This window comes from Diceros bicornis, chromosome 37, assembly GCF_020826845.1.
Source record: "Diceros bicornis minor isolate mBicDic1 chromosome 37, mDicBic1.mat.cur, whole genome shotgun sequence".
NCBI classification, from domain to species: domain Eukaryota; kingdom Metazoa; phylum Chordata; class Mammalia; order Perissodactyla; family Rhinocerotidae; genus Diceros; species Diceros bicornis.
In genome coordinates, this window is record NC_080776.1 from 29,079,787 (window position 1) to 29,092,153 (window position 12,367).

Genomic DNA, 12,367 nt, shown 5'->3' on the forward strand with positions numbered 1-12,367 from the left:
ATAACAATCCCAGGACAGTCCATGATGTGTGAAGAAATACACACCAGTACAGAGTGCACACAGCTACACTGTTTCACTGTTTGAAAAACTCTGATTTCATAATTGTAAAATGTTATATAAATTACCTTAAAATATATTCCTCACTTCATTTTAAAAGTCTTGTTTTATTAACAAACAAGAAGGTAAACTTTACAAATCGACAGGACAGTGAGGGCACGTGATGCATCGATGGGCTTTCGTGCAGAAGATGAGCAGTGGTGGCATGTGGCCCCTTGACGGTCCTCTTGAGACATCGGGCACCCATGAGTCCCCCTCACTTGTAAACACTGCCAGGAGGTCACCACGTCTGCACCCAGCTCTGCATTGTCCAACTTACCATCTCTCTCTCGATGTTACAGATGGGGCTATGTGTGCACCATTCACTAAGATTTGTCCTTCTAAAGTGACTGTATTAGTTGAGAACCTTAGATTTATAGGAAAAAAAATCAACAAGTGCTAGCATATAAGAAAGGATAGCAATTTTTTTTTTTTTTTTTTTTTAAAGATTTTATTTATTTATTTTTTTCCCCCAAAGCCCCAGCAGATAGTTGTATGTCATAGCTGCACATCCCTCTAGTTGCTGTATGTGGGACGCGGCCTCAGCATGGCCGGAGAGGTGGTGCGTCAGTGCACGCCCGGGATCCGAACCCGGGTCGCCAGCAGCGGAGCACGTGCACTTAACCGCTAAGCCACCGGGCCGGCCCAGGATAGCAATTTTTAACAAACAAATTAAGACAAAGGTAATGTGGAAAAAGACACAGAAAAGTAGGGGAAATCGACAGGAAACAGCAACATGGAGGTCAGGCATTTCTTCTCCTTCCCGATGTGGACACGCTCCAGGAGCCCTGCACGCGGGCCTGGGGTGAGTGGGTGCATGGAGCGCATCTTCTGTTAATTAGTTCTATGGGACCCAACTGCAGGCTTCCTGTGACGGTTTTATCAGGGCTCCAAAATTAATGACCAGACAGTTTCCTTGGAATCATCTGTCCCCTGTTGCTCTCCTGGTCTGCTCCCCAAGAAGGTCCCACTGGTTTTGGGAGCTCTGAGACATGGACCTCCACATCCTGGAGTTGAGACAAGAATAACGGATTTCAGGGTTGTTCTGGCTGTTCAGGTTGGGGCGTGGCTGTATCTCATAGTCAACACGTGTAGGATTTTTGTGACCAGTTGGCCAAGCACGTGGGAGTTTGTGCCGGAAACAGTTCAAACTTTAGAAAAGGAAGTGTGATTCGCAGAGTGACTTGCTCTCTAATATGTGAGAAAGATGCTCCATGGAATACAGTCTCAGGAGAGCAAAGAAAAGTTGGGAGACCTTTGGGGAAAATCCAAGCCAGCAAACAGCAAAGAAACAGAAGAATTTACCATGACAAAGAAAACTGACAAATCACCAAGAGTTTAGGGAAATAAATTTACTATTACGTATCATTCAGGTATTGCAGATGCAAAAAAAAATACGTTTTCAGTATTGAGAATTTGTGGTTCTATCTGCTCTTCAATTTTAATCAAAAAAAAAAAAAACCTTTGTGAAATCAACATTAGTTGGGACACTGCCAAAAGACAATCACAGACCTTGATGACATAAGATGAAGGAAAAAAGTAAAACATGTACAGTTCGCTCTGCACCATCTGAGCGCCGTTACCTCCACTGCCGAAAATGGGCACCTAGTGTTGGAAGTATCCAAAGTCACCGTGAGCATCTGCAGGAAAAATTAAATCAAGGCAATGCAAACAAACCAGCAATGAAACCCCGACAGATGAGTGGGGCATGGCATCAATGAGCAAAGCGAAAGGCAAGAAAGGCTGTTTATTTTTGGCCACGTGGCTATGGCTCACAGAAGACACGAAGATTCAACAGAGGTGGTTGAGAAGGACGTTCAGTTCTGTGATCATGAAATGCAGCCTCAGGTCCGCCAGAGACAGATGGCTCACAGCAAGTTTCCCTTTGAAAACCGCAGCGGCTAAGCAAGTTAAAATTCAGTTTAAAAGCACATTAGAGCATCAGAACTAACATGGATTATGACCATATCAAATTCATGGTGACATAAAATGCAGTGACTCAAACGACAGCTAAGGGATAATGCCATTGGACACTCCATGAGGCAGGATTTGCGCAGCACGATTGTGTCACAACCTGTTGCATTTGCAAAGGGGATTTCTGACCATCGGGAGCCCCGGGCGTAGGAGAAAGTCAGCCTGCAGTGAGGATGTGTCCATCCTGGCTCCCGCTCAGAAGAAGTACTCCTTCTGGTTCCCACAGACCGCACTCTGCAGGCTGAGCTCACACCTGAGCCCGGCCACTGCACGGCCTTCGTTCTCTGGTGGTTTCCCCTCCTTGATTGTGTACAAGGTCTTCTGCTGGTAAAGGCGGATGGCTATGGCAGCAACGCACAGCAGGACAAACACTGCTACGGCTATGACACCTGGTGAGGGAGGGGAGGGAACACAGCGTCAGAACATAAACGGTAACACTGTGTCCAAGTGCCCGCCAGGTTGGCTTCACTGCTCTCAGCCCAAATAAGATCATTTTCTGCCTTGGCCAAGCCCATATTCTGTTATAAACCGGGGCATCGAAGTTTCAGGGGTTTCTAGGTCAGGTTGTATCATAACATTTGAGTTCTACCAGCCTCGTACGGACTGCTCTATTTTGTGCCTTTACAATCAAATTACAATAGGATTCATTTAATGCCTCCTGAAGTAAACAGACGTATGTCTCAGACCACAAACACTGCCCGTGTGGGGAAACAGACAGGCTCAGATTAATTCAAAAGTATGGAATGCATCGTACCTTCCCAAAGTTTTCAGTACTTTTGTTAAGGAAAATAAATTGTACACATTTTAATGAAAGTGTTTTAAAATAACTTGGGTATGGTGTAGTGATCTATAGCAAAATGTGAATGGTCTCTGTCAGTAAATTTATTGTAGAAATATATCAAATGTGGAAATTTATGGAATCCAAGCGATTGGAGGTCTCCTCTTGAAAATGTTTTGATGATTAAAACCAACGCCTGTGGTTCTCAACCTTGGTGAACCTTAGACAAATTTCATCAAAATCTCCAGGTGGGAGAAATCGATGATTCATAAAGCTTTTCAGCGATACTTATGCAGGTCCGAGTCTGGAAAACACTGAGCTCTATCATAGGAAAATGTTTGCTCAAGCTATCTCCCCGGTGGAAATCAGATGTCAAATGGAAGTTGCAGGATTAATAAACAAGTGTAAAACGTCATTCACCAGTTACATACATTTAATGGTCGTTAACACAGGCGTTGATGTATCTTTCTATTAGTGAACATCAGAAAACACAGGTACCACTGAGACAGCCGTGGAAACAGAGCTCGCCGTCCCTGTGCAGGCAGTTGGAGGCCCACGGACTCCGAGCTTTGACTGGTCTCATTCAGAACACGTGCTGTGGGCACACGCTGGGCTGGGCAGAGCCCGCAGCAAGCTGAGCCCATAAAACAGTGTTTGGACAGGCTGACTCTACCCGCAGCTGCAAGAAGGCAATGAGGACGTGCTGCTGCATCTAGCAGGAAGAGGGAACAGCCTGCACCTCAGTCAGTGTTCATAGGCTGAGACATATTTTGTCTCATCTTGGAAAACACAATAGAGAGATTATAATTATTTCAATGTCTCACTAGAAATCTTCGCTTTAGAGACAGAGAGAGAGGTATTTCATCCAACCCCAATATCGAGATCTGTTCTAGTTTGCAATAAAGCAAGAAGCTGGCTTTGCTTATAAATTGACGGTCACCTCCCTACTGGCCAGGGCAGTCGGGCCAGAGCACACCTCCAGGATTGTAGGAGCCACATAGGAAGTTTGTCTCTTTAATTCTGGGTTGGTTTCACGGAAAGACTGGTGACGGTCAAGACTAACTTCATCTTCACTTACTGTCTGAAGACACTGAGATCCTCTGAACAGTCTGGGCAGCTGAAACAGTGGGGGCGGGGCGGCAGCTCTGGGGACCACGTCTTTGGGCCGTCTGTCACGGCGGACGGGCCTTGTTAGATCATCTGTCTCCATCTCCACCCGCCCGCACGCCCAGTCATCGGCAGAACCCCCTCTAGTCACCTCCAATCACTGCGGAGTCTCCCCTGGTCGCGTCAGCTATGGGCTTCCCCTCATCCACCGTTCCGGAACGTCCTACAGGGGGAGAAAGGAGAGTGAGGAGTGGTGAGAAATCCACAATGATAAATCAGAGAAGAATTTTCCCATAAAATTAGTTTATGTTGTTTTGACTTTCGAATCGTCAGCTTGTAGTAAGAATACTGAAAATAATTGGCCAAGGGAGCTGAAGGTTGAGATTTCGGGAGCCACTGTCAGAATCTAGGCCCGCTAGACACCTGGGTCTCCATGTCATGGGGCCCTCGAGGTAGGCGCCTACCGGCCCGCGCCGCGCCCACCTGCCCGCACACGCGTGCGCTCCCGCGTGGCGCCGTCCCCGGGGCTGGCTCCACAGTCCGACGCCGCCACCGGCCCCCGCACGGACGCGAGCCCAGGGCGCCCAGGGCGCAGCGCAGCCTTCAGCGGGGCCACGCGCTCGAACTGCACCGCGGAGAGGCAGCCGGAGAAGCCCCGCGCGCCCGCCCGCGCCGTCTCCGCGTCCACGTGGCCGCTGGGCTCTGCGGGAGGGAGAGCGCTGTTAGTGGGGCATCTTAGTGGGACGCGGTTAGTGGGGTGTGGTAGTGGGCGTAGTAGTGGGGCGCCTAGTGGGGCGCGGTTAGTGGGGTGTGGTTAGTAGGGAGCATTAGTGGGGCGCAAAGAACACTTCAGCATCTTTATTTAGTGTGTATAGTTCGTGTTTCCAAGCAGGTTATCATTATCCATTTAGATGAACTGCGGGTGTAAGGGTGTGTTTGTCCCTAAAGGGACGATAGGTCCCCCCACTCACGCTGCGCCCTCTCCTCATCTTCTCTGTTCTGGGCTTTCATTTGTGTTGCCGGATCAGAGCAGTTCCTTCTGAGGGTCTGAAGGGAAACTTCTTGGTCCCCTCAGAGCATCCTGCTCCAATGCTGCAGGGGAGAGTGGCGCCAGCCTAATGCTCTGGTCTGTGTAACTTGTTTGCAGCCAGAAGCATGTCTGGCTTTCTCTATGATTGCAGGTCGTACATTTTATCCGACCTGACTGGGCCATGCGGACCTCAGGGACACCTGGGGCAAGTACACTGGGGTTTGCTTCAGCTTAGGAAATGCTCTGCCGCTGCTTGGCAGTTCTCTGTCCTCCCGTGGTTCCAGCTGGCCTTCCTCCGCCTGGATCCTCCTCCACATGCACGTTGTGCTGTCAGGTTTTCAATGTGGTTTCATACATTTTCGGGCACTCTGATCCAGCGACAGCCAGGACTCTTCTCCTTTGGTACATCTGCTGACTCTTCAGCTGCAGTTCCTACAAGTTCTTCTACTACTTTCCTCAAATCTCATGTTCTTTCGCCTGTCCCTCTGACAGCTTTGTTTTGTAGGGACTGTGGTGGATATTCTCCTCCCTCTCACTATGAGTCCCTTGGGTGTGGGGTTGTTTTTCCTGGAATGTGGCCGCTACTCTAGCACATGTCCCCTCTGGCTGCAGTGTCACTGAGGGATGTCCTCAGACCCCTCTGCCTGACTCTTAGACTGTGCCCAGATCCTTGGAGACAGAACGTGTGCACCACGGGGGCCCAGGATCCGCAGACAGGCCTTCTCCAGTGACCCCAGGGGGCAAGTTCTGCCCCAGTGGCTTCTCCGTGCTCCGCTAGGTTCCCTCCAGTCCAGGAGGAGATGCCCACAGGAGCTGACTCGCCCCGTCCCCACCTGCTTGCTGGCCAGGCTGACCTAATGATTGTGCTGGAAAGAGGCCAAAATGGGTGTCTTCCCTGTTGATGCCTGGAGTTGCACCACTAATGCTTTCTTTAGCTTAAACCTCTTTTCGTCATTAATGGATATGTATTTGCACATCTGTATATCTGTACATGTTTTGTAAGACATACGTACTTGGAGAAACGTGGAGGAGGGCTGCACGTGCTAGTGCTTGCAGCTTCATCGGTGTCTGTCCTTCAATGTCTTTTGCTCTCTTGAGAGATCAGGCTCATGACGGGATGAAATGGGGAAGGTGCACAGGGATGGGATGCGAGAGGGGTTTGGGGTGATCGCCTGGAAGAGTGGAGTGGTGGAATGACCATGGGGCTAAGGACACATTTCATCGCTTCTTGACTTTCAGTAGAACTGGTTAGGTTATTTCAAGTGAAAACATTACTATTTTTGAATCTTTCTCTCTTAAGAAAAAAATCTTTCTACTGTTTCTAACTCTTGAGAATAAAATCAAATTTCTGAAATCTCGTTATAAAAACTCTCTACTCGTTTAGATTTTTAGGTAGTTTTGTCTATTTATCAATTAGTGTGGATTGTGTGTTCCATGAAAGGAACAGCTTCTGCTCTTTGGAAGAATAAATCTTTTAACGAAAGGGCTAAGAGAAAAATCAGGTGCCAGGATATTGACACTTGTGTGAAGAGCATCGCCTCTGTGCACTAGGGCACTTCTGGGGCAGATGGACAGCAAAGGCAGAGCCTGTGGGAGACTTTGCTGGGTTTCCTGCGCTTCTCCTCAATAAAATAATCAAAGCTCACCCAAAAAGTGACTCGTTCATCTCACAAGTATTGACAGTGGAAAGAAAGAAAGACGCTGAAGAGCACGTACTGTAGGATCCTCCCGTGTGAAGTTTGGAAACAGCCTGCCGTGTCTGTGCTGCTGGGAATTTGAGAGAGGGCTGTCATTGGCGGGGGGGACCTGGTCGTGTTCTGGGGTTGTGTTCTCTTCTTGGTTTAACTGTGTTCTCCTTGTCAGAATTCCTCCAGCTGTGCATTAAGAATGTTGCACTTTTCTCTACATATGTGATACTTAAAAAGTTCAAGGAATACAAATGTCCTAAAGGGCATAGAATGAAATGGAGACAATGGATTATCTTTAACTTAGAGCCATAAAACTCCAGGGATAGTCAGCAGACAGTCTCTGACGTATAATTTTGAAGACCTCAAGATATCTGTTATCTCAAATGGCTTTTAATGGCTAATTGCTTATATTGTAGGACCTAAGAATTTTATATTTGAGGGGAATCTTAGAAATAATCTAGCCTATTTTTACTTATATTGTGAAAATTTAGCTAATACATATTACTGTTCTGAGTGTTCATTTTCTTCTCATAACCACCCTGTGAGGTGTGGTTCCCACCATTATCTCAGTTTAGGTGAGTGAGGACAGAGCAGGTAGGGAACTGGCCGATAGCCCCACAACCAGCAGGTAGCGGTCCGTGTGGCTGACCCAGAGTTCCTGCCCAGTGCTCCCTGTTAGGATGAGGAGCCCGAAAAACACCGGGAGATGTTAACGGGTACGCTGACGTCTTTGATCCTTCCTGTCCACGGCACACAGTTTCAGATCCATCCGGAAATGCTCCACATTCCTGTATCGCTCCTCTCTATGGCGTTTCTTCTAAATGAGCTAAATGGGCACTGATAAGAGTTGTGTCCAGCAATAGGGATCCAGGCTGCGGGATGTCTTCCCACAGACACCTGAGAGGGCGGAGTCAGGTGCTGGACTCGGAGCCCCTCACAGCTGGAGCCCTGGCACCCTGCCACACACCCTCTGATGGAGGCCCCTCTGCTTACCTGGAGCGTCCGCGGGCTAGAGCATGACCATTCTGTGCTGTGACCTTTGTAGACCATGGTTTCTTTCTTATTGCTTCAACTCTAACCCCAGGAATATCCCCCTCACTTCAGAAGGGTTGTCGTTTGTTTATTTGTTAGAATTTACTTTTTGCTCCTCTATTTGTTTGGTAGCACATAAAATTCAGAATTGACAGAGTCCTGGTTATGTAGAATTCCTCAGCATCACCAAACTTAACAAGAAGCTGCAACTCTCTGTTTAAGGGAGAGTGCTTTAAAAGCTCACATATTTCAGGAACATACTCTTGATCATAGTCAAAGCTAGAAAATCTGATTTCTCAAGAATTTACATTTGAAAGTATCTTACTCTGAAATGATTGTATGGAATCTGAGAAAACATAACCATAACAGGCATCATCAAGGGAGACCCCTCAGAGTGGTAACATTTAAACACCTATCTGAATCAGTGAGGACTCTGGACAGTTCTGTCTGAAGCCCCTGAGCGCACACTCTGATGACTCGGGTCACCCCTGGCCACACCCCCTGCATGAGGGCTCCAGGAGGGAGGCTGTGCTCTCCTGGATGGGGAGACTCTGCCTCTAAAATCCACCTGGTGATGCTCACACAGTGTTGGCTGAAGGATGAAACATGAACCACTGGACTTCCAGGGAGAAAAGCTAACTGCTAACCTCAGTGTTGACTGCACCTCTGGGGACAAGGAACTCCCTTCTGAGCAGACCTTGGACGCATGGGTGACAAGGCATTTCATGCACTGCTCTAACCCGGAGCATGAAGTTGCAGTTTTCCTGGGGTTACAAAATGGTTTGGAAGTTTTATTAGGCTCATGGCAAGACGAATCTTAAAACTGTCACAACGTGGAAGTGTCATTAGACCTTGGTCAAAATCCATGCCCCATGCATGTGGTAAATGAATTTTCATCTAAAATTTCATGAATCCCAATTGCTTCAGCTATAAAATGTACTGCTCAACTTTAATTTCAGCCTTCTTCTAGAGTCTGAGTAATAAACAAATGAATATATAGTTCTTCAATAGATACATCAATACATTCAATTCCATCCTAATGCTCTTTACTCACTTAATTGAAGGGAATGTATGTATATTAATTAATTTTATGATTGCATTTTTTTTCTTTTTTTTTGTGGTGAGGAAGATTGGCCCTGAGCTAACATCTGTGCCCCTATTCCTCTATTTTATATGTGGCACGCCTGCCATGGCATGGCTTGATGAACAGTGCATTGGTCCATGACCAGGATCTTAACCCTAAAACTCTGGGCCACCGAAGTGGAGCATGCAAACTTAACCACTATGCCACTGGGCTGGCCCTTTATGATTGCATTTTTATTCATTCATTACACTTTGTATGATGCAGCCCACTATGTCAGTTTGTTACACAATACACTGCACATTCCCGCACAGAGCCTTCTCATCAATAACGTTGACATCTCATTTGAACATAAGTTGTATTTTTAAAAATATTTTCATGTCAAAGTTTTTAAATAATGATTAATGCTTTTTGACTTTGTTAAACTATTTATGTGCATGTTTCATCTTTGAGCTGAGACTGTGGAGTCTTTGGGGATAGAATTTGTGTATTTTTGTACCACATCTGCTATAGGACCTGGTGTAATTTATTGAACAGAGGCACTTAATCAATATGTGTTCTCTCAATGAATAATTGGCCAGCTCACTGGAAAAACAGTGTCTCCATCCCTCCGTCCTCGGAATGCATGGATTCAAGAGAAATGCAGCCTTGCCACAGGTTGCAGAACTTGGACATCTCTGAGATCCCCAACTAGACACTTTGCTCAGACAGAAACACTGACTCCCAGTTGGGACCAAGGGCAGAGCTTAATGGAGGACAAGATGGGGCAGCTGAGTCTGCCCCAGAGGGTTTCTCCTCCAGTGGCAGAGGCTCTGACACGAGGGGTCGCCGTTCGCTGATGCTGAACTGCGGGTTTGGATTCAAAGCAGCTGCTTTGTCCTTGTTGCTGCTGCTGTTTTCTTGTGGGAGCGCCGAGTCATTGTTTCTCCACGTGTGGACTAGGAGTAAAACTCACAATCACGCAACAGGGCTTAACGTGCCATCTGTTATCTGTTACAAAATCGTCGGAGTTTTAATCAAACATTAAATCATTTTTCTAAAGCAGAATCGCCATTTTAAATCAACTTTGTTATTACTTACGTATTTATCCTGAAAGTAAATTTTATATATATATATATAATTTGCTTTCTTATATATTGCAAGTTTAACTGAAAGAAAATATATATACATTATATGATTCACTTTGAATTTTCAATTAAACTTGCAATAAAAAAGTAGTGCTTTTCATATATTATTTTTCTTCTATTCAGTGTAGCAACCTGGTAGAACATTACAATTCATAACATTTTCCATGTTGATTGAAGAACGGGCATGCATACTTTTAATGCTCGACATAATGTTTGAAAATATATTAACATGAGCAGATTTAAAAACCTAGCTATCATCGCTTCCAATGGTTTATATTTTTATCATCCTCTCATGTGTCTACACGCACATGCTTTGGATTTTGAGCTTATATATGAGTAAGAACTCATAGGTACAATAAATGAAAAGATTAAAAAATCATTACCTTGGATAAAGTACATCCCATTAGTACCAAAACAAGAGCAATAATATGCAACAAACTTCAAGAGCCTTCTCCCCAAAGTTACATGTGAAAATCCATGGAGTTTATAGTTTATTTATAACTAAAAAGCAAGCCCTTCTAAGATTTACCTGCTTTTACTTTAATACTTGGAGACAAGGAGAAATAAACGCATGCATATTTGATCCTAGGATGCCTGGGCTCTGCATTTATGTTCACGCTGTGACCAGTGGTGACTCATGGGTGTGAACAGATTGAACCGTGTAGTTTGATTTGCAGATGTGGTGGCCGGGCACAGAACTGTCTTGTACACGGCAGCAAAGCAGGAAGGTGCCCCCACCCAGGGTGCTGTCCTGAGTGATGGACAACAGACACGTGGTCTTTCCAGGCCCCCTTCCAAACGTCATCCTGGTGAGGATTCTGGATCTGCAGCTGTTTAACCTGTGCTCTGTGAGTCTTGTGTCTGTTTTGGTCACTGTTGTTCTCTGAGGTAGGAAAATCGCTGGTGCCAATGCTGAAGAAGGGAGAGGGAGTGGCACTCTCTAGTGGAGTGCACTTGCTCATCCTGTGAGCAGTGTGTTTCTCATGATTATGGGCACACTCAGACCACAGTGTGCCTTCTGCCTTGATTGGCACAAATGGTGTAATGAAAATAAAACAAATAACTTGTTTTTGTGTTAGTGGCATGACATTGTGATGCAAGGTAGGGGTAAGGGGTGGGGGGCTCTGCGTCTACTTGCCTAAAATCTTGCCCAGCACAAGGGATTTGACAGCGTTGAATTCCGTGCCCGAGGACAGACTCACTTGTCTCCGGGCTTTCTGGTCCACCTGCCCCATGAGAAGCAAACAGCAACACGTGTGTCATTTGTCAGTAACAGGGCAGGAAGCACAGGGAGGCAATGAGACAACAATGATCACAAGAAAAAGAACCTACTGCTGCCCATGATGGAAGAGGCTCATTGTAAGAAGCTCATACCTTCAACAGAACACTAGTTCATGACCAACGTCACAGTGTCTCAGATACCCTTCACCCACATTCCCTCCCGAACTCTCCCAGATTTTTCTGCATAGTTCTTATTACTTTCTGACACAATAGGGATGATCTCGAATCATTAGAACCCACACAAAAGATGTAAAAGGCTTTTCAAGCCCAAAGCTTTTACCTATCTCAAAATAAAACCTGAAGAGTGAAGCCGAAGTATGCTATTCCCTGCAGAGAGCAAATATGCCAATATTTTTTCTGCAAAAGTATTGACAGTACATAATTTCACTTACTCTACGACTCAAGTCTATTTTGTTAGTTATGCAAATTTTAATCATAATTTATATGAATCATCTCTTTAAATTGTCATAACATTTGCACTCTTGTGGATTCCCATTGAAGAATCATTAAAAAAAAATTCTGCCTGTAATTCACCATGATAAAATAGACAACATTTCCCTAGTAAGTAAATTAAAATAAATGAGGGAAAATTTAAGTAGTCAAAATTTTACACTGTATTTGGCAGATTCCCATTACTGAACAAATAAACAAAAATACCAGACCAAATAGATTTCTTGTGCACAGCACATGAAAGAATAGCATAGACAAAAGGAACTTGTTGTATTATTCTTCATTATCAAAATATTGCTTTAGGTGACACATGCTGGGGAATTATGACTTTATTGTTTGAATACACTGTTACCTCGACAAAGACCACTCCTTCCTCTCTGCTAATCTTCACGTGGTGAAGATACCCATCAGCCATGTTCTTGAAATTAAAGTTAAAAACATCGGGTTCTTGATGTAGATCTAACTTGTACCTAATCTGCAAACTCCCTAAAGTAGAAAAAATAACATTTTTTAAACAACAGAATGGTTTTAAAACTGCCTTTCTGTACTCCAGAGAGTTGTTATTATTGACTTGTTTCCAGGAACAGCACTTAGCCGTTTGAATCTACTCGACGCAGTTCATTAGGAGGCACTGTTTTCTTCTTAATCATCACTTTCCCTGGAACAATCACACTTTTTTAGTGTCACACCTGGACCCATCTCCCACTCTAATCATGCCATTTC

At 45.2% G+C, this 12,367-nt stretch overlaps 1 protein-coding gene across 2 annotated transcripts in view; it reads right to left on the reverse strand.

Annotated features, from left to right (window-relative positions):
• Positions 1-1,443: 1,443 nt before the first annotated feature.
• LOC131399210 (contactin-associated protein-like 4) overlaps positions 1,444-12,367 on the reverse strand; it is a 174,435-nt gene continuing 163,511 nt past the window's right edge. Inside the window, exons 20-24 of one of the 2 annotated variants that reach the window (XM_058533395.1) lie at positions 11,997-12,130; positions 11,052-11,139; positions 4,439-4,657; positions 4,107-4,178; positions 1,444-2,459 (exon numbers count right to left, since the gene is read on the reverse strand). In XM_058533395.1, the coding sequence (XP_058389378.1) occupies positions 2,266-2,459; positions 4,107-4,178; positions 4,439-4,657; positions 11,052-11,139; positions 11,997-12,130 (707 nt within the window). In that variant the 3' untranslated portion in view covers positions 1,444-2,265. Of the gene's footprint in view, positions 2,460-4,106; positions 4,179-4,438; positions 4,658-11,028; positions 11,140-11,996; positions 12,131-12,367 lie in introns of those variants that run through there. The other variant, XM_058533394.1, reaches the window with a different exon arrangement.